The following is a 22,722-nucleotide window of genomic DNA, read 5'->3' on the forward strand; positions in this document are numbered from 1 at the left end:
TTGAAGGGTCACACAACTTAAAGAGTCTTTTGCATGACTTACCTGAAGACTGATAATATCAGCATTGCAGCTCAAGATTTCTTGAATAATGGCCTTTTTCCTGTAGTCCCAGTTTAACGCCCAGGATGGACAGTAGCCGTATAACTGCCGGGTCGCATATTTATCACAAAGAACATTATAGCACATGACAGAAAACAAGGCTGTAGGAAAGATAACTGATTCACACACGGCAGAAAAAGACCAATAACCAAAATTACTTCAGCAATAGTCTTCACTATATTTAGTCTGATTTCAACCACTCAACCTATAGTTACCAAAAAGCTATTATTCTATGCCAGCTGAGGCGAAAGAAAGAAAAATAAGTAATGGAAGTACAAATAAACAAACCAATTAGGATACAATGTGCTTGTATCTACAGAAGCTAAGACAGGCTCTTGAGTCTTAATTCGATATACCAAAACTCCTTATTTCCTCTATGCCACTGTTAACGTAGGGTGTGGAGACTGGACAAGCAGTTTCCATAACAGGCTGCCAACTTTCTTTTTCTGACAGAGCAACTACAGACTAACTTGAAGATGGACTGTGTGTGAGTTTGGCTCCAGAACACTAAAATAGTAACTACTCAACAAAGCAAATCACAGAAGTTATTTTTGGGTTCCTGGGGCACAAAAAAGTTTTTCATTATAATCTATAGAACAGCACGGTTTTAAACACAGACTAAGATATATATTTTTTGCCGAAAAAAAAAAAAATTGTCTGAGCTACAGAAAAAAAGGCAATGGTAGATTATTGACATGGGGTTGCAACAAAAACCCACAACACATTTTAATTATCTATGAAGCAAAATAATGCAAAGCAACATTAAACAAGATAGCCTGTGTTTATCCATGCAGAAGCAAATCCTGTTAAAAAAAATACCTTGAGAATTAAACTATTTTTATAAAACTTATGTTGAAATATACCAGAGGCCATTAATTCAATGTTTTTCCTCTCAAGTAAGAAAACTATCTTAGACTTTAATAATATCAAGTACCTTTAGAACACATCAACACATGGAACCCTCCCGTGTGGAAAGAGTTCAGCAAACCTGATGTAATAGAGGTCAAGTGCTCAACAGTGTCAGTACTGACATTCTGTGTGGCTAGGAGGGACTGACTAGATCAGATGATGCAGGGTATTTAGCTGTGTCCCTGACTTCAATCTCTAGGTTCCAGCAATATTTCTCCCACTTTAAACAATCAGAATTGTCAAAATTGATACATGTTCCCCAGAGATAAAACTGCTCCCAGCTAACCTGGCAATGGTGGCACGCGCCTTTAATCCAATCCCAGCACTTGGGAGGCAGAGACAGATGGATCTTTGTGAGTTCGAGACTAGCCTGATCTACAGAAAGAGTTCTAGGACAGGTTCCAAAGCTACACAGAAAAATCCTGTCTCAACACCCCACCCCCATAAAAAACTGTTCTTGGCTGAGAAGCAATGTATTACAGAATTAAATCCTTACCATTATTTCCCAAACTAAATCAACCTATAACCACACTGCCTTCAATGCTGTTAAAATCTGAAGTATTCCAACAATACTTGCAGATTTATCAAGACCTGGTGACATTAATAGTTAAAAAGAAAATAGAGCTACCAACCTGTTGGTCTTGTTCTGTCTGGTTCTTGTAACATGATCCACGATCTTGGAGGTGGTTGTTCTGTTGAAACTGGGTATATATATGTATATATATAAAAATAATAATAATAATTAAGTGATATTCTTACATGTCTTCCTAATAAAAAGTCTAAACAAACGGTCACTTACTTCTTTTTGCAGTACCTGACAAATTATCGAGCAAGTAGTTCAGTAGCCTTCTTGTTCCATCTGGCTCCAGACAAAGGTTCAATATATCTTGGGTAAGTGGATTTCCTGGGGCAATTTTAAGTAGGTAAATTAAGATAATACAATGTTTCAAACTTAGAAAAATTTAGCAAAATAATCACCTAATGCCACAAAAATTATAATATTATAACACTGTTACATTATAGTTGCTAAAAACTTAATAAATAAAAATATCACTTTTAAAATTTTCTTATAAAAAATTTCACTGTTTTTTAAGTTTCTTTTTTTTAAAGATTTGTTTTATGCATATGGGTGTTTTGCCTGCATTTATGTCTGTGCATCACTGGCATGCCTATGACTTTTGAGGCCAGAAGAGGGGAACTGGATCATCTGAAACTGGAGTTACATATGGCTGTGAACCATGTGGGTGTTGGAAATTGAAACAGGGTCCTCTGGAAGACTCTAAACCACTGAGTCATCTCTCCAGCCTCAAAATTTGCAGTTTTACAGGAATACTCAAAAAGATGATTAATGGGTTAATGTTAATTTTGAAGTACTCTGTATCAGCTCTAAACTGGAAGGGCATAAAACAGCAGCTTTCTCTGGCAAGAAATGGATTTGAACCACTTGCAAAACTAATGGCTGCTAAAAATTACATATGTAAGTGTATATTTTTATTTTATATTTACTTCTTAAATAGTTCTTATGATATACCACAGGGACTTATAAGAATATAACCTGATTCTGTACCTATCTTTTAGAAATATGAATTTAACTCTTTATCCAAAGGCCTTCCTTTAGGAGACAGCCGTCTGTCCACACCTACCCAGACTGGTAAAGAACCAATTACATCATAAAACATGCCCATTTGTCTTCACACTGTAAAAATGTGACTTTGACTCCTGGCTATGGAACTTTACAATGGTTCCTGCATTATTTGTGACCTCTTTCCCATTTCCAACACTAATTAAGTACCCATAAATCAACTTCTTTTTAAAAAAGAAACCCTCAAAACCTAATTTTTAATACCAGGACTAAATCAAAAATTTCTATTTACTGAGGAAAGTTTTTCTTACTTTATGGAAAGCTGCACTCTGATTTGAACAAGAGAAAAAGCTATCTATGACATGATGAGAAAGCATGGTGTAAGTCATGTATCAAGACAAGAAAGCAGAGAGGCCAAGAGCAGAAGAGATCACAAAGTCACAAGTCACAGGAACAGAGAACTGCAGCATAGTTAAAGCAATAGAGCAGAGTAACAACACTGCCTGCCAAAGATTCCAATAAGAACTCGTAAAGCTTTTTGAAGAAAAAAAAAAGTAAGAAAAAATAAAATCCTACCTTTCAGGCTTAAAGTCTGTAACTGAAACAGTTTTCCCAGCTCAAAAGGTAGAACTCGTAACTGGTTGTAATTTAAATGGAGCTCCCTGTTGATCAAAAATTTCCAGGAAGTCAGAAGACATGTTAATTTTAACCTTGACAGCTAAAATCAACTATGTTATTTCTAGGAAAGTATTACCTAAGAGTGACAAAGTTTTATACATTATATTCCATTATCTAGCCTTGGCCTTCCTATGTAGTTAAACAACAACAACAACAACAGCAGCAACAAAGCTGCCACAGATCAAACCTTTGGTAATATATGGGGGAAAAAGAAATACAAAAAGTATGATACAAGCTTCAATTTTTAAAAGTTGTTAAATTCATGGATATATCAGATTACTCTCAACTGAAGTATAGTTAATGATAGGCACATGGTTTGCAGGTAGCAAAGCAGTGCTAGTTTGGCACATGTATGCTCCATTACATGTGCTTAAGAAAGCAGAAAGGATGAAACAGCCCAAGAGGCAGATCTCAAAGGTACATGTGAGGATACTTCCAGACAGGTTGAACTGAGGGGGACCCAGCCTCAATATGGGTAGTACAACCAAAGCGGGCTAGGACTGTCCCAACGTCACCTCCTGATGGTGGAAGCAATGTGATCAGCTGCTGGGCATTTCTGCTACCTTGTCCTTTCTACCATGATGGACTCTATCTCCTCAAACCAGGAGTCAAGTGAAAAAGCTTCTCCTTGAAGCTATTTTTTGGGTATTTGGTCACAACAAGAAAAGTAGTTCATACGCAGCTACCATGAGGACTGTTTAAACGAGCTTAATGATGACTCCAAGTTAAGTTTATGTTTAATAGTTCTCCAGATTTACAAAATTTTCAGTTTAAAAGTAAAATTTATATAAACAAAAGACTAGTTCCTGCATGAAGTTTTACTAACCAGATTTTAGAAGAATGATTTATGTTTCTTTACAAACTATTCTTGTTTCTTTACAAATCTTGGTTGCTTCTGAGAAAACTGAACAAGAAAAATAAAATCTGTTTTGTTTCCAAGGATTAAAAATAGTCTAGTGGCCGGGCGGTGGTGGCGCACGCCTTTAATCCCAGCACTCGGGAGGCAGTGGCAGGTGGATCTCTGTGAGTTTGAGACCAGCCTGGTCTACAAGAGCTAGTTCCAGGACAGGCTCCAAAACCACAGAGAAACCCTGTCTTGAAAAACAAAAAAAAAAAAAAAAAAAAAAAAGTCTAGTAAATACTCAATAACCAAGCCAAGAAAATTGATAAAAGGCTAGTGTAAGAGCAATAAAGACAAAAAAAAATCCATAAAAATCTCCATTCTTCACACTAGAAGCCATAAAAACCACTGTGCAAGAGTAGGTACACTGGGTTTGGCTTTGTATTTATGTTGATCTTATCTACCTTCAAAGGTTTAAAAAAAAACAAACAAACAAATGCACACTCAGCAATTATCATTTGCTGAAACATTAAAACTGGACGGAGTTAGTTATGTTTACTCATCACTGACAACATCCCTAACTTCTGCCTAAGAAGCCTGTTCAAGACCACATAATTTTTAAATGCCTAAGGACAGCATCACTACAAATTCTACCATGAGCGCAGCAACTGACTCTAGCTTGGTTCATGCCAGGGCTTTCCTACTAAAGGCAACAGAGGTTCTGAGGACCAGTGTTATTAAGGATGTTTGCGTGGCATCAACTGCTGGCCATAAGCCAAATACGGCACAGTGCTTTACAATGTTTAAAATTTTTTGGTTCAGACCAATGATTCACTGTAATGAACACTTTGTGGGTGAGGCTGACTGAACAAAAGGGAATACTGCATGACACACCACAGATCCTGATGCCCTGGGAGGAATAAAGAGGTGCTGGAAAGACAGAGGAGGGAGATGGGGAGGGAGGGATGCTACAGGGTGAGGGGTGGATAAGGAGAGACTGGGGGTGAGAAGGACTGGAATGTATGATGTCAAATTCCCAAAGAATCAAAAAAGATTTATGTTTAAGAGGGTTTTTTTTGGGGGGGGGGGGCGTTCAAAAAGAAAATACATAACAAAACAGCAATTAAAAACTAAGCAATGTCAGGAAGTAGTGGTGCATTCCTTTAATCCCAGCACTGGGAAGGCAGAGGCAGGTGGATCTCTGAGTTTGAGGCTAGCCTGGTCAACAGAGCAAGAACAACCAGACAAACCCTGTCTCCAAAAAAAAATAATTAACAGCAACATCATCAAAACCAAGCAAGGGACCTATTTAATTTTTATTATTAGACATTCCATTCTTACTAAAATATTTCACCAAAAGATACAGTTATGATGCCCCCTTCATTTAAATATAAAATGGCTTTATTTCCTAACAAGATATATGGCTGCCTTTGTTTTGGGGGACCTAAATGTCCAAAACTGAGTCTGCACACCTGAGTGATACCATGTTTCCGAGTTCCGCCGGTAAACTCTGGATTTGGTTATGGGACAGGTCCAGATATAGCAGATTGTGAAGCTTGGCAATGTCTGAAGGAATACAGGACAGGGAATTGTCACTCAGATGCAAAGCTGTCAAGTGAGTTAGTGACCACAAAGATGAGCTTAAGCTTCTTACTTTTCCTGCAAGACAGAAAAAAAGAGGAAAGGATTAAATAGCGATCTCCAAAGTTTGGCCCATGTATTAAATAAAATTCAGACGTTTTGATTAGGTACTTAACTTACTTTTTTAAAAAGTTTGAGAAAGCTTAACAAGAAAAATTTTAATCTATTTTTTGAACAATTTACTGCATGCACTGAACAATTTAATTAGAAAACTAAAAATTTAAACTTTTAAAGTGAAGTGTCAATACTTGAAAGTACCTTTATTTTAAGAGCACACTGCAAAAAATTTATCCTTTAAATAACCTCAGATATGATAAACAAAACATCAATAATTCACAGCAATGCTAAAATGCTAAATCTAGAATTTGTATACTATAAAATATAAGACAATCAAGTACTAATGCCTGAAAAACTGTTCATTCTATACATCAGAAAATAGGAATTCTGCTTTCTATTTACATTAGAAAAGTAAAACACGGAAAAAAGAATATTTGCAAATCATAAATCTGCTAAGTCATTTATATTCTTAAAACTCAAGAGAGGCTGGAGAGCTGGCTCAATGGGTAAAAGCACTTAGGCAAGTATAAGGGCCTGAGTTCCAATTCCCAGAATTTACATTAAATACCAGACAGTGTGAGCATCTATAATCCCAGAGTCCTCAGGAAGATGGGAGGCAGAGAAAAGACAATCCAGAGAAGCACTTAGAAACTTGTAGTCCTGGCAGCAGATGCAGAAAACAAACAAACAAAATACAGGGACCCTGTCTTAAACAAGGTTGAATGGTGGGCACACCAAGGCTGTCCTGACTTCCATACAGCACAGAAGCACTTGTGCATCTGTATTTACATACAAATGAACGCACACTCGTGCACACACAACTTAAAAAAAAAAAAAAAAAAAGAGTACAACTAGAGTAGTAGTTTGCCTTTAATCCCAGCACTTGGGAGGTGGAGGCAAAAAGCTCACAAGCCTGACACCAGCTTGGGCTACATACACAGTGAGATCTCAAAAACACTCAATGTAATACATATTTCTCCAAAAAAAATACACAAAGGGCCAACAACCACATGAAAAGATATTTAATATCATTATCTATAAGGGAAATGGAAATGTAGCCCACCCAAATCAAAACGAACTACTTCAAACCCACTTGGATCAATATACTCAGAGGCAATAAGCAGAAAAAACTCAAAACCTTATTTATGTGCTGCTAGTGAAAATGGCCCAGGTACTTATCAGCATGGCAGTTCCTTAAAAAGTTCAATATGGAATTAATATACGAGCAGGCAGGTAACACTTCAGTATTTTCTCATATGTGCACATAAATGACTAGAGAAGGCTGGGCGGTGGTGGCACATGCCTTTAATCCCAAAACTCAGGAGATGGAGGCAAGGGGATCTCTGAGTTCGAGGTCAGCCTGGTCTATAGAGCAAGTTCCAGTACAGGTTCCAAAGCTACACAAAGAAATCCTGTCTCAAAAAACAAAACAAACAACAACAACAAAAATAACTACAGAAGAATGTTTTAAGACTCAAAACTGCAAACAATCCAGATAACTGACTTGATAATTATTTAAATAAAATATGGTATGCTCATTGCCATACAATATTATTTGAAAAACAAATATGTGCTAGAACAAGGCCCAACTTGTTAAAATACTTGTTAAAGGGAAAGAGCTGGTGATGAAATATCATCTATCATATGAATGCCCTTACACGAAATGTCCAGACAGTAAAAACCCACCAAGAGGGAAGAGAAACACTTCTTGGAAAGGATGCTAAGGGGAAATGGAAAACAAAAACAAACAAACAAAAAACCCACGAATGCTAGTAAAATGGCATTCTGAAACTGAGATAAACACTGCATAAATCTATAACTATACAAAATTCACCAAAGCTTCACTTTAAGTTGATGAACTATATGATGTATGAATTGTATTTCAAGCTGTTATAAGAAAAAGAGAAAGGGAGACAAAAAAAATGTTACTTATGCAAAGAGGACTATTAAGCCAGTGTGATAGTTAATCTGGACGGTCAATCTGATGGAACTCAGAATCACCATGGAAACAAATCTCTGGACATGTCTCTGAAGGATTTATCTAGATTAGGTTAGCTGAGGTGGGAGTAGGTGGTACGATTCTATGCTTAAGGTTTCAGACTGGAAAAAAAAATTGGGTTGAGCACCAGCATTCACAGCATTCACCTCTGCTTCTTGCCTGTCTCCTGCTCCAGACACTATATGCTCCCAATCATAGACTGTACTTCCTGAAACTGAGAACCAAAGTAAACCCTCCCTTCCCGTAGGTTGCATTTGTCAAGTATTTTGAACTAGCAATGAGACATGTAACTAATACACCAACAGACACAAAAGTTCAGCAAATTCAAACATGGAGACTAGCAAGAAGGGGAAGTTGGGAAGAAGGAAAGAGACAGAAGGGAGAATATGAATGAAAATGCCTTCATGGAAGTCCTTCACTATGGAAAGTGAATCTATATCACTGATAATAAATGAAAGTTAATTATCTCTAGCCAGATAAATTATTTCTAACAACAAAAAATTGCAGAAAAAGAAAACTATATGAACACACACAGTAACCAAAATAAACAAAATATTTATTTTATATATTATTATTTATATTATTATATAGGGATTAAAATAAATAAAAGGCAGTCATATGGGGAAAATTACATTTCAAAAAGAAAGATAAAATGTCAGTAGATGTCTAGTTATAAAAAATGACTGGAGCACAGTCTTTAACGTTCTGGGGGAAAGATCCTGCCAATGCAGTGTAAGTAAAAATTTCCAAATGAAGGCAAGTTTTTTGTTAGAGGGAAGCTGAAAGAATTTATTGACAGTAGCTGTATAAGGTAGAAAATTCTTTAGGTAGTATAAAAACAGTATTACCAGATGGAAATTTATTAGAAATACAAGCTATACAGCTCTACTTCTGAGATTTTCAGATTTGGAATTATTGGCATATAGATATTACCAGTGAAATTCCTAATCTAATAATCTGAAATGTTCTAAAATCTGAGATTTTAAAACATGGATATTAAGTATTAGATCTCAGGTCCTTCAGATTAGGAATGTTTATATCTGTAGTAAATATACAAACTTTTAAAAATATTTTAAATTTCTCTATAAAACAACTGACTAGATGGGCAGTGTTAAGTTGGGAGTGTGAACCCCAACCCCTGGCCTGGGAGTTGCACTGCTCTGGACTCCAAATCCCAGCATACCAGGTCCTGACCCCTCCCTGGGGGGTGGGGGGTCAGGACAGTTCCCACAGGGTATTTAAAAGAGCTCCCAGAGGAGAAACAAGTTGTTTTTGGGTCTGCATGGGCTCCCTGCTGTCCTGTCTCCCCACCATGCACTTGGCCACCCGAGAGCATTATTCTTAATAAAACAAAGGGATTTTGATTTGGTTTGATTTGACCTAATTGGATTTCTTGTGCTGGCAGAGTTGCCCTTTTCTTGTAATTTTTACTCATCAGGCAGGAGTGGCACACTTTGGAGTCAGAGTCAGGTGAATCTCTGAATTCAAGGTCAGCCTGATCTACAAAAAAGTTTCAGGACAGCCGGAGCTGTTACACAGAGAAACCCTGTCTCAAAAAACTAAAACCAACCAACCAACCAATTGACTAATGTCAGGTGTGATGGCACATGCCTACAATACTGTCCTTTGGGAAGTGAAGGCAGAAGGATTAGGCACAAGTGTTTAGGCATTCAAGATCATCCTTAGTGTATTAAGTTCAAGGCCAGTCTGGCTACACACCACACTATCTCAAAACAAACAAACATGGACTATTTTAAAGTAAAACCAATAGAAACTACAAGATTTAGGGCAGACAAATATAACATATAACAAAAATATAAAGATGAGAAAGTGAAGTGTGAGGTTCTAACACAACACAGAAAGTGGCATACGATAATGTACACTAAAATAAGTCAAACATTCATACATCCATTTATTTCAGAGAGGTAAGAAAACAAAATATAGAACAGAATGGGGTCATTAAAAACTAGTAAGATGACGAGTTCAAGATTTAACACCCGAAAATGTCTAAATAGACCCCAATAACATGTACTATTTACCAGTTTTAAATAGATAGGGACAAGAGTACAAAAATAATCTAATACAGTGAGAAGAAAGCTGGAGTAGCTGTGCTGCTAACAGACAAAGGAACCAAATGACTAAATCCTACCATAATAAAGTCAACTTAATCAGGAATACAGACTCCTAGGTTATTTGTGAAACTTGTAAGAAAGTTGTGAAAACACTTTGGCAAAACCAGGTAAGACTGTGAAGAGAAAGAGAAATCCAATCAAGAGATTTCAGAACCCTCCTCTCAATTAAAAAGACAAAAATGATACGGACCATGCCACAGTTCAACTAACCTAACTTCACTGATTTAAAAGACCACACAACAGCAGCAAAAGACAACTTACATCAAGTGTAGATGGAATGTTTACTATAAAGAGATTACAATAAAAAATGTTTTCTGTCAAAATCATGTTGGGATTAAATTTAGAAATCGGTATAGATGCCTAGAAAATGCTAGAAATTACCTCACTGGTCAGAACAATTAAAAGACTAACTGGAAACTATTCTATATAGAAAGAAAAGAAACAAAGTTTCATATCAATGAAGGAATGGATTTGGCTTCTGTATTAATAAACTAGAAAAGAAGAATTTTAATCCAAACCTGAAATAGTAAGAGAACAGATTAAACCAATGAACCAACAGCTGGTGTTTCTGACAAGTGAAAAAATACACACACACATACCTCTAGCCAGAAACAAATATGAGTCTAAGACCAGCACACACAATGGTGAGACCCTGCCTTCAAAACAAACAAATCACATTCTGTTGGGGGTAAAGTCCACAAGCCTCTGAGTTCAATCTCCAGCACCATATGGAAAAAAGGAAAGAAATGGGTCATGAAATGAAATCCCAGAAGTTTATAGTGGCTTTAACAATCATTTCCAAAACCAGGAAAACCATTTAGCTGTCCAAGCAGGAACTGGATGATGTTAAGTGCTCCAAACAAGCACTGGAATGCTAACAGTGAGCACTTACACAGCTTTGAATACTAAATGAATATATATATATATATATCTGATATACAATGCCAGCAGGACATGACGTATGTTCAGTTCACCACATTCTGTTCTCATGATGTTGTTATGATGAGAAAAATTTATGAAAGTTTATGGTCTCTTCTCAACCTCCCTCTCTCACACTCTCCAGCCATGCCATTCTTTCACCTATTCTCTTTTGATCTCAGCCTTCTCAGTCTCTGTAACAATAGTGCTCCACCGGTGGTGAATTGTGACCCCCTTAGGGGTCAAATGACCCTTTCAGAGTCGCCTGAGACCACTGAAAAAACTAGGCTTTTACATTACGATTCGTAACAATAGCAAAATTATAGTTATGATGTAGCAACACAAATAATTTTATGGTTGGGGGGTCACCACAACATGAGGAACTGTATTAAAGGGTCACAAGAATAGGAAAGTTGAGAGCCACTGCTCCAGACTCTGACAATATAAAACAACTTTGAACTGTTTATAAATTACCTAGCCTGTGGCATATTTTAAAAGGACTAAGACAATAAAGAACTTAAAAATACTCTTTTCAAAAGAAGTGCAAAATTTAAACAAACACTTCAGCAAAAAGGACAAAGAGATGGCAGATAAGTCATACTGAAATATGTTCAACAAGCAATAATTTAAAAAACACAGATTAAAGTCACAATAAGATGGTGTGGGAGGTCCTTCAGTCTCTGTGTTGCTTTTATTGGTTAATGAATAAAGAAACTGGCTTGGCCTATAGCAAGGTAGAAGGAAGATGGAGTCAGAGAGAAGCCATGTAACCTGCCAGAGTCAGACACTGGGAACGTTAGCTGGTAAGCTACCCATAGCCACGTTGTGATACACAGATTAATAGAAATAGGTTAAATTAATATTTAAGAGTTAAGCTAGTAAGAAGCTAGAGCTAATGGGCCAACTGTATTTAATTAATACAGTTTCTGTGTGATTATTCTGGGTCTAAGTGGCTGGGAACAAATTAGCATCCTCCTTACTACAAAAAGATAGCATTACATGTAAGGACAGCTTAGTCTAAAACACTATATGCCACTGTGCTAATGATGCTGATCAGACATCTAGTAAAATGAAACTAAATGAAAAGGAAAGGGAGGAAAAAAGGAAACAAACCTGCTTCTAAACAGTCTCAAGAGTTTCAGAAGTTTAAAAATACACTACCATTTGACTACAGATATTTAACCCAGAGAGATAAAAACTATGCCCACACCAACAGGACCATTTGCAGTGGCTTAATTTGTAATGATGAAACACTATAAATAGCCCCTCTAAATCCAACAGGTTAATGGATAAACAAATGCTGCCATACTGTGCAACAGAATACTACTCCATTAGAAAGGAAGGGAAGGGAAGGGAAGGGAAGGGAAGGGAAGGGAAGGGAAGGGAAGGGAAGGGAAGGGAAGGGAAGGGAAGGGAAGGGAAGGGAAGGGAAGGGAAGGGAAGGGAAGGGAAGGGAAGGGAAGGGAAGGGAAGGGAAGGGAAGGAAACAAAAAGGTAAACTAACTAGTAGATATAATAAGTATGTAAAACTGATGGAGAAAACATAAGAAAATCATCATAACCATCTTAATTTATATATGATCATAACAAAAAAATCTCCAGGATGATACTGTTCCTTGTAAATTAAAAAAAAAACCTTCAAAATATCACATGTCAAAACTACAAATGGATATACCTTTGACTATAGATATTAGGAACAATATAAAATAGCCCATTGTTGCCATGTGGCAATGGCGCACACCTTTAATCCCATCATTCGGGAAGCAGATGCAGGCAGATATCTGTGAGCTTCAGGCCAGTCTGGTCTACAGAGTGATTTCCAGGACAGCCAGGGCTATGCAGAGAAACCCAGTCTCAAAAAACACTCTGCCTCAAACCCTGTAGCCTCTGAGATGTTGATTCCTAAGAAGAACTGGTTTGCCAGCTATGAACTCCTTTTTAAGGAAGTGATGGTTGCCAAAAAAGATGTGCATATGCCCAAACACCCCGAGCTATTAGACAAGAATGTGCCCAACCTTCAAGTAATGAAGGCCACTAAGTCTCTCAAGTCTAAAGGCCAGGTGAAGGAGCAGTTTGCCTGGAGACGTTTCTACTGCTACCTTATGAACAAGGGTATCCAATATCTCTGAAATTACCTCCACCTACATCCGGTGACCATGAATGCCACCTTGCCCTGCCCTGCAGCCATCTTAAAACTGGCAGGCATCAGACTAGGGGTTCTGGAGGGTGATTGAACCGCAGAGATATTGACAGAAAGGAATGCTGTGTGTCCTCTGGGGCCGACAAAGAAAGCTGAGGCTGGGACTGGCTCAGCAGCTGAATTCCAGTTTAGAGGCGGCTTTGATTGTGAACATGGCCAGCCACCTCAGTGAAGCTGGAGACTGTGATGTGCTGAATAAACTTGAAAGAAAAACCCACTCAAAATACAGATCTACAGATATATCATTTTAATTAAAAAAGAGGAATGGAATAACTCGTTTATGTGTTTGCACAAAGCAACTCTAGAGGGACGCAAAGAAACATGCAGAGAGAAATAATGGAAAACAGACTTTTGCTGTTTGCTTTTTTGTTGTAAAGATTTATTTATTTATTAAGTATACAGTGTTCTGACTGCATGTATGCCTGCAGGCCAGATGAGGGCACCAGATCTCATTAGAGATGGTTGTGAGCCACCATGTGGTTGTTGGGAATTGAACTCAGGACCTCTAGAAGAAGAGCCAATGCTCTTAACCTCTGCGCCATCTTTCCAGCCCTGCTGTGTACTTTTTAAAATTTAACAAAAGTTTTTTTTATTGATTCTTTGGGAATTTCGTGTCATGTACCCCAATCCCACTTATTTCCCAATGCCTCCATGTCTACCTCTACCCTTGTAGCGCCCTCCCTCAAAAACAAAAACAAAACCCACAAAACATTGCTCCTTCTTTCCTCCCATCCTATCACATATTCATCTGCTGTAGTGGCATCGGGAGCTGCAATGTGTCACACAGTACCATTTTATCCAAAAAGGTTTACTTGCAAATGTTCTTGCAGTGAATTATTGGCCTTGTTCTTCAAAGGTTCTGGGTTAAACACTATCAATACCTCACTCAAACTCCTCTCAGATATCCTGCTATCATGGAGATCCTGTAGCTATGGTTCCAGAGGACCAGTCCCTTCATGTACTCTAGCAGGCCATACATGGGATAGATGTTGGGGTAGGGCAACTCAAAACCCTGGATGTGGGCCTGGGTGTAGCTGAGTTGGTCAATGGGCCTCTACTAGGACTGCCCCCTGCCAAAGTGAGGGGTGGAACTAGCTCTCCTGTGATCACATCTCTCCTGCCACACAGGCCAGTTCTCACAAGGCCAGTGAGGAGCAGGGCTGGCTATCTGGCCTCGCTGTGCTCTTTTTAAAAAATATTTTTGTGTTTCCCTTCCTAAAGTTCCCTTATCTCAGTTCTATTTGGCTTATATCATCATCTCAGAAGCTTTCCTTAATCATGCCAAGCTAGTAAAACCTTCTCAAAGACAACACTTCAAGCATTTGTGTTCTCTATGTATCACAGTCTCATAACTATCATGTCAGGAACTCCTACAGTTTGTAAAGTTCTGGAAATCTTTATATTTACTCATCAGTTCAGAAAGAAATGAATGAATGGCATATAAATAATTTCTAACAAGTGAGTGACGATTTAAAACTACCACTCAGCATATGCTGTCTCTACTTAAGAGTTTCTTCCTCTCCCACTTTAGTCTGACTTATTCTAAAGTTATACTTAATACTTATCAAAAGAGCTTCATATAATAGTTTTAAAAAATCATAGTTATTGACTCAATATTTTAGTCATAGTATGTTATTCTTCACAGAAAAGTAAATCTGAATAAAGCTTTCTCAATAAACTCAAATGTTACAGTGTCACAGATAAAAACTAATGTGTGGCCTAAAGGCAAAGCACCTGCTTCAAAAATCTTTTCAGTTTAAGTGCCACTAAGTTCAGAGCCACGCCTGTATCTCCTGAAAGTTCACTGCATATAGTTCTGCTTAGTACAATTCCTTCTGCCCGACACTGATATATCTCAAAAAGGCCTGGAACAAACACAGCTGTTGAACTACAGGTGCATCTCAAAAATAGATAATCACAGCTACCCCCCCCCATTAAAATGGGTACAAAAGAGATATGAAAGTTGACATTTTAAGGCAGAATTTTTTATACACATCCAATTTAAGATTCCTGTGACAAGAGTTTGTTTGTAGTGGGCAAAAAGTACCACCCCCCAGTCAAGAAGCTATTGGCATTTGATTGCTGCTACCTAAGGGAAAGGTCAGTTTTCTTCAATGGAGTTGACACTTAACTACACTCCAGGACATACCTCACATTCAGAAGTAATTGGCCAATACAAACTGGACTCCATGTCTTTTATTTGTTTGTTTGCTAAGAGAAAGAAAGAAAACATGAAGCTGGACAGGCAGGGAGGTAGGAAAAGATCTGGTAGGTGTTGGGGTGGAGAGTGAGTAGGATCAAAATGTATTACATGAAATTTAAAAATAAATAAAACTAAGTTTAAAGCACCTGTTTGTTCAACAACACTGCTGTTGGCCAACTCTTGTACTGGGGAAAACAAAGGCAGCAAAGATATGACAGGAAACCTGGAGACAGGGAAGCATAGACAGGTATGAAGGGGGATACGCTCCAAGAGTACCAGTTGCAGAATCACCAACAGCAGCTGAGAAGTAAACTGAAAAGCAGATGCCGAGGCCAAACAGAATTTAAGCTATCTTATATATTCAAGAAGGGGAACTCTGGCCGGGCGATGGTGGCGCACGCCTTTAATCCCAGCACTCAGGAGGCAGAGGCAGGCGGATCTCTGGGAGTTCGAGACCAGCCTGGTCTACAGAGCTAGTTCCAGGACAGGCTCCAAAGCCACAGAGAAACCCTGTCTTGAAAAACCAAAAAAAANAAAAAAAAAGAAGAAGAAGGGGAACTCTGAAACCTGAGGAAGAAGAGCATGTTAAACCAAAATTCCAGCTGGGAGCTATAAGTGGAAGAGGGATGATCTAACAACTGGCAGAGGTGCTCACAACCAGTGAGATCTGGTTCAAGTCAGATCAGTCCCTAATTAGATTAAGGTCACCCACCCCTCCATAATTAGCTGAAAAATAAACAAGTAGATTTACTCCTAAAGAAAAAAAGGTCATAGAATTTCCATTTCCAGCAACTATCAAAGAACTGAAAACTGCAAGGAAAAGAAAAACAATAGACCAAAACCTCTAAGAGGTTCAGAAGGAAGGAGACATTTTCAGATGGTGGGCCCTAGGCAGCACGGCAGCAGTAAGGTGGAAAATAAAGTCAGCTCAAATAACTGTTTCAGCCTTCTGCCCAGTGTCCTGAAAATATGCAACATCAGAACCCAGGCAGAGTCTGATGGTCAAATTTAAGTTGAGACGAAGCTGGAGTCAGGAGAGGTCAAGGCAGGTAACATTCACAGAATGGAGTGCTAAATAAAGAGCTACATAAGATGTGAAGAAAGTTTTCATGTACGAAATAACCCTAACATGAAGAGGAGAGCAGAGAGAAACTGATAAGAACAGAGAAAGCAATGCTTGGGATCTCAATGATCAGAACAATTTGATTTTCCACCAGCCAGAACAGAAAACCTATTAACCAGAGAATACTTAGAAAAGTACTACTTAAAATCAAGCTTCAAGGAAATCAAACGGTTTCCAAGATATTTAACTTTCAGAACAAAGCTCAAGAGTATTTCTAAGAATATAAAATTATCCAGAACTCAAGAAGTAGACCTCTGTACTTTGTATATTCAAACAAAAATTATAAAAGCATGCAAACAAGAAGAAACAAAATGACTTTAACCAACCTCAAACAGAAATAGTTCCAAAAGATAATAAAGTTATATTTGATATATGCTTTGAAAAGAGAAAGAGGGAAATGTAAAGGCAAGGAAAACAAATTCCCATAACCTCTAGTGATGAAAATATTAGATGACACTGAAATAAAATTAATGAAATTAAGGGTATAGAAATGAAAACTAGTTCATAATTAAAAAAAATAATAATAAAGTAAAGGTAACAGTAAATTAAGCCTAACTAAAAGACAATTTAAGTAAACTAAAATGCAACTAACCACACACTCCTAAAGGGACAGGAGAGGAAAGCAGAACAAAATTATCTGACAATGTAAATTGTAAACCCACAGATCTAAGAAGTTTAACAAAATCTAATCACCAAAGAAGTGTGTATGTGTGGGGAACACTACAAAAACACAACATGCCAGGCGATGGTGACAGACGCCTTTAATCCCAGCACTGGGAAGGCAGAGGCAGGTGGATCTCTGAGTTTGAGGCTAGCCTGGTCAACAGAGCAAGAACAACCAGACAAACCCTGTCTCCAAAAAAAAATAATTAACAGCAACATCATCAAAACCAAGCAAGGGACCTATTTAATTTTTATTATTAGACATTCCATTCTTACTAAAATATTTCACCAAAAGATACAGTTATGATGCCCCCTTCATTTAAATATAAAATGGCTTTATTTCCTAACAAGATATATGGCTGCCTTTGTTTTGGGGGACCTAAATGTCCAAAACTGAGTCTGCACACCTGAGTGATACCATGTTTCCGAGTTCCGCCGGTAAACTCTGGATTTGGTTATGGGACAGGTCCAGATATAGCAGATTGTGAAGCTTGGCAATGTCTGAAGGAATACAGGACAGGGAATTGTCACTCAGATGCAAAGCTGTCAAGTGAGTTAGTGACCACAAAGATGAGCTTAAGCTTCTTACTTTTCCTGCAAGACAGAAAAAAAGAGGAAAGGATTAAATAGCGATCTCCAAAGTTTGGCCCATGTATTAAATAAAATTCAGACGTTTTGATTAGGTACTTAACTTACTTTTTTAAAAAGTTTGAGAAAGCTTAACAAGAAAAATTTTAATCTATTTTTTGAACAATTTACTGCATGCACTGAACAATTTAATTAGAAAACTAAAAATTTAAACTTTTAAAGTGAAGTGTCAATACTTGAAAGTACCTTTATTTTAAGAGCACACTGCAAAAAATTTATCCTTTAAATAACCTCAGATATGATAAACAAAACATCAATAATTCACAGCAATGCTAAAATGCTAAATCTAGAATTTGTATACTATAAAATATAAGACAATCAAGTACTAATGCCTGAAAAACTGTTCATTCTATACATCAGAAAATAGGAATTCTGCTTTCTATTTACATTAGAAAAGTAAAACACGGAAAAAAGAATATTTGCAAATCATAAATCTGCTAAGTCATTTATATTCTTAAAACTCAAGAGAGGCTGGAGAGCTGGCTCAATGGGTAAAAGCACTTAGGCAAGTATAAGGGCCTGAGTTCCAATTCCCAGAATTTACATTAAATACCAGACAGTGTGAGCATCTATAATCCCAGAGTCCTCAGGAAGATGGGAGGCAGAGAAAAGACAATCCAGAGAAGCACTTAGAAACTTGTAGTCCTGGCAGCAGATGCAGAAAACAAACAAACAAAATACAGGGACCCTGTCTTAAACAAGGTTGAATGGTGGGCACACCAAGGCTGTCCTGACTTCCATACAGCACAGAAGCACTTGTGCATCTGTATTTACATACAAATGAACGCACACTCGTGCACACACAACTTAAAAAAAAAAAAAAAAAAAGAGTACAACTAGAGTAGTAGTTTGCCTTTAATCCCAGCACTTGGGAGGTGGAGGCAAAAAGCTCACAAGCCTGACACCAGCTTGGGCTACATACACAGTGAGATCTCAAAAACACTCAATGTAATACATATTTCTCCAAAAAAAATACACAAAGGGCCAACAACCACATGAAAAGATATTTAATATCATTATCTATAAGGGAAATGGAAATGTAGCCCACCCAAATCAAAACGAACTACTTCAAACCCACTTGGATCAATATACTCAGAGGCAATAAGCAGAAAAAACTCAAAACCTTATTTATGTGCTGCTAGTGAAAATGGCCCAGGTACTTATCAGCATGGCAGTTCCTTAAAAAGTTCAATATGGAATTAATATACGAGCAGGCAGGTAACACTTCAGTATTTTCTCATATGTGCACATAAATGACTAGAGAAGGCTGGGCGGTGGTGGCACATGCCTTTAATCCCAAAACTCAGGAGATGGAGGCAAGGGGATCTCTGAGTTCGAGGTCAGCCTGGTCTATAGAGCAAGTTCCAGTACAGGTTCCAAAGCTACACAAAGAAATCCTGTCTCAAAAAACAAAACAAACAACAACAACAAAAATAACTACAGAAGAATGTTTTAAGACTCAAAACTGCAAACAATCCAGATAACTGACTTGATAATTATTTAAATAAAATATGGTATGCTCATTGCCATACAATATTATTTGAAAAACAAATATGTGCTAGAACAAGGCCCAACTTGTTAAAATACTTGTTAAAGGGAAAGAGCTGGTGATGAAATATCATCTATCATATGAATGCCCTTACACGAAATGTCCAGACAGTAAAAACCCACCAAGAGGGAAGAGAAACACTTCTTGGAAAGGATGCTAAGGGGAAATGGAAAACAAAAACAAACAAACAAAAAACCCACGAATGCTAGTAAAATGGCATTCTGAAACTGAGATAAACACTGCATAAATCTATAACTATACAAAATTCACCAAAGCTTCACTTTAAGTTGATGAACTATATGATGTATGAATTGTATTTCAAGCTGTTATAAGAAAAAGAGAAAGGGAGACAAAAAAAATGTTACTTATGCAAAGAGGACTATTAAGCCAGTGTGATAGTTAATCTGGACGGTCAATCTGATGGAACTCAGAATCACCATGGAAACAAATCTCTGGACATGTCTCTGAAGGATTTATCTAGATTAGGTTAGCTGAGGTGGGAGTAGGTGGTACGATTCTATGCTTAAGGTTTCAGACTGGAAAAAAAAATTGGGTTGAGCACCAGCATTCACAGCATTCACCTCTGCTTCTTGCCTGTCTCCTGCTCCAGACACTATATGCTCCCAATCATAGACTGTACTTCCTGAAACTGAGAACCAAAGTAAACCCTCCCTTCCCGTAGGTTGCATTTGTCAAGTATTTTGAACTAGCAATGAGACATGTAACTAATACACCAACAGACACAAAAGTTCAGCAAATTCAAACATGGAGACTAGCAAGAAGGGGAAGTTGGGAAGAAGGAAAGAGACAGAAGGGAGAATATGAATGAAAATGCCTTCATGGAAGTCCTTCACTATGGAAAGTGAATCTATATCACTGATAATAAATGAAAGTTAATTATCTCTAGCCAGATAAATTATTTCTAACAACAAAAAATTGCAGAAAAAGAAAACTATATGAACACACACAGTAACCAAAATAAACAAAATATTTATTTTATATATTATTATTTATATTATTATATAGGGATTAAAATAAATAAAAGGCAGTCATATGGGGAAAATTACATTTCAAAAAGAAAGATAAAATGTCAGTAGATGTCTAGTTATAAAAAATGACTGGAGCACAGTCTTTAACGTTCTGGGGGAAAGATCCTGCCAATGCAGTGTAAGTAAAAATTTCCAAATGAAGGCAAGTTTTTTGTTAGAGGGAAGCTGAAAGAATTTATTGACAGTAGCTGTATAAGGTAGAAAATTCTTTAGGTAGTATAAAAACAGTATTACCAGATGGAAATTTATTAGAAATACAAGCTATACAGCTCTACTTCTGAGATTTTCAGATTTGGAATTATTGGCATATAGATATTACCAGTGAAATTCCTAATCTAATAATCTGAAATGTTCTAAAATCTGAGATTTTAAAACATGGATATTAAGTATTAGATCTCAGGTCCTTCAGATTAGGAATGTTTATATCTGTAGTAAATATACAAACTTTTAAAAATATTTTAAATTTCTCTATAAAACAACTGACTAGATGGGCAGTGTTAAGTTGGGAGTGTGAACCCCAACCCCTGGCCTGGGAGTTGCACTGCTCTGGACTCCAAATCCCAGCATACCAGGTCCTGACCCCTCCCTGGGGGGTGGGGGGTCAGGACAGTTCCCACAGGGTATTTAAAAGAGCTCCCAGAGGAGAAACAAGTTGTTTTTGGGTCTGCATGGGCTCCCTGCTGTCCTGTCTCCCCACCATGCACTTGGCCACCCGAGAGCATTATTCTTAATAAAACAAAGGGATTTTGATTTGGTTTGATTTGACCTAATTGGATTTCTTGTGCTGGCAGAGTTGCCCTTTTCTTGTAATTTTTACTCATCAGGCAGGAGTGGCACACTTTGGAGTCAGAGTCTGGTGAATCTCTGAATTCAAGGTCAGCCTGATCTACAAAAAAGTTTCAGGACAGCCGGAGCTGTTACACAGAGAAACCCTGTCTCAAAAAACTAAAACCAACCAACCAACCAATTGACTAATGTCAGGTGTGATGGCACATGCCTACAATACTGTCCTTTGGGAAGTGAAGGCAGAAGGATTAGGCACAAGTGTTTAGGCATTCAAGATCATCCTTAGTGTATTACGTTCAAGGCCAGTCTGGCTACACACCACACTATCTCAAAACAAACAAACATGGACTATTTTAAAGTAAAACCAATAGAAACTACAAGATTTAGGGCAGACAAATATAACATATAACAAAAATATAAAGATGAGAAAGTGAAGTGTGAGGTTCTAACACAACACAGAAAGTGGCATACGATAATGTACACTAAAATAAGTCAAACATTCATACATCCATTTATTTCAGAGAGGTAAGAAAACAAAATATAGAACAGAATGGGGTCATTAAAAACTAGTAAGATGACGAGTTCAAGATTTAACACCCGAAAATGTCTAAATAGACCCCAATAACATGTACTATTTACCAGTTTTAAATAGATAGGGACAAGAGTACAAAAATAATCTAATACAGTGAGAAGAAAGCTGGAGTAGCTGTGCTGCTAACAGACAAAGGAACCAAATGACTAAATCCTACCATAATAAAGTCAACTTAATCAGGAATACAGACTCCTAGGTTATTTGTGAAACTTGTAAGAAAGTTGTGAAAACACTTTGGCAAAACCAGGTAAGACTGTGAAGAGAAAGAGAAATCCAATCAAGAGATTTCAGAACCCTCCTCTCAATTAAAAAGACAAAAATGATACGGACCATGCCACAGTTCAACTAACCTAACTTCACTGATTTAAAAGACCACACAACAGCAGCAAAAGACAACTTACATCAAGTGTAGATGGAATGTTTACTATAAAGAGATTACAATAAAAAATGTTTTCTGTCAAAATCATGTTGGGATTAAATTTAGAAATCGGTATAGATGCCTAGAAAATGCTAGAAATTACCTCACTGGTCAGAACAATTAAAAGACTAACTGGAAACTATTCTATATAGAAAGAAAAGAAACAAAGTTTCATATCAATGAAGGAATGGATTTGGCTTCTGTATTAATAAACTAGAAAAGAAGAATTTTAATCCAAACCTGAAATAGTAAGAGAACAGATTAAACCAATGAACCAACAGCTGGTGTTTCTGACAAGTGAAAAAATACACACACACATACCTCTAGCCAGAAACAAATATGAGTCTAAGACCAGCACACACAATGGTGAGACCCTGCCTTCAAAACAAACAAATCACATTCTGTTGGGGGTAAAGTCCACAAGCCTCTGAGTTCAATCTCCAGCACCATATGGAAAAAAGGAAAGAAATGGGTCATGAAATGAAATCCCAGAAGTTTATAGTGGCTTTAACAATCATTTCCAAAACCAGGAAAACCATTTAGCTGTCCAAGCAGGAACTGGATGATGTTAAGTGCTCCAAACAAGCACTGGAATGCTAACAGTGAGCACTTACACAGCTTTGAATACTAAATGA

General features: G+C 37.4%; 1 protein-coding gene and 1 pseudogene across 4 annotated transcripts in view; one reads left to right on the forward strand and one right to left on the reverse strand.

Annotated features, from left to right (window-relative positions):
• The window catches only part of Cnot6 (CCR4-NOT transcription complex subunit 6), a 54,652-nt gene that overhangs the window by 11,697 nt on the left and 20,233 nt on the right, over positions 1 to 22,722 (reverse strand). Inside the window, exons 3-7 of one of the 4 annotated variants that reach the window (XM_050158531.1) lie at positions 5,582 to 5,768; positions 3,167 to 3,252; positions 1,823 to 1,912; positions 1,641 to 1,709; positions 43 to 200 (exon numbers count right to left, since the gene is read on the reverse strand). In XM_050158531.1, coding sequence (XP_050014488.1) covers positions 43 to 200; positions 1,641 to 1,709; positions 1,823 to 1,912; positions 3,167 to 3,252; positions 5,582 to 5,768 — 590 coding nt within the window. Of the gene's footprint in view, positions 1 to 42; positions 201 to 1,640; positions 1,710 to 1,807; positions 1,913 to 3,166; positions 3,253 to 5,581; positions 5,769 to 17,452; positions 17,640 to 22,722 lie in introns of all 4 variants that reach the window. The other 3 variants (XM_050158529.1, XM_050158530.1, XM_050158528.1) reach the window with 3 other exon arrangements.
• LOC126511436 (40S ribosomal protein S10-like) lies at positions 12,749 to 13,740 on the forward strand (annotated as a pseudogene).

The sequence above is a fragment of the Alexandromys fortis genome, unplaced genomic scaffold, assembly GCF_014885135.2.
Source record: "Alexandromys fortis isolate MF-2015 unplaced genomic scaffold, M_Fortis_MF-2015_v1.1 scaffold_99, whole genome shotgun sequence".
Taxonomy (NCBI): Eukaryota; Metazoa; Chordata; class Mammalia; order Rodentia; family Cricetidae; genus Alexandromys; species Alexandromys fortis.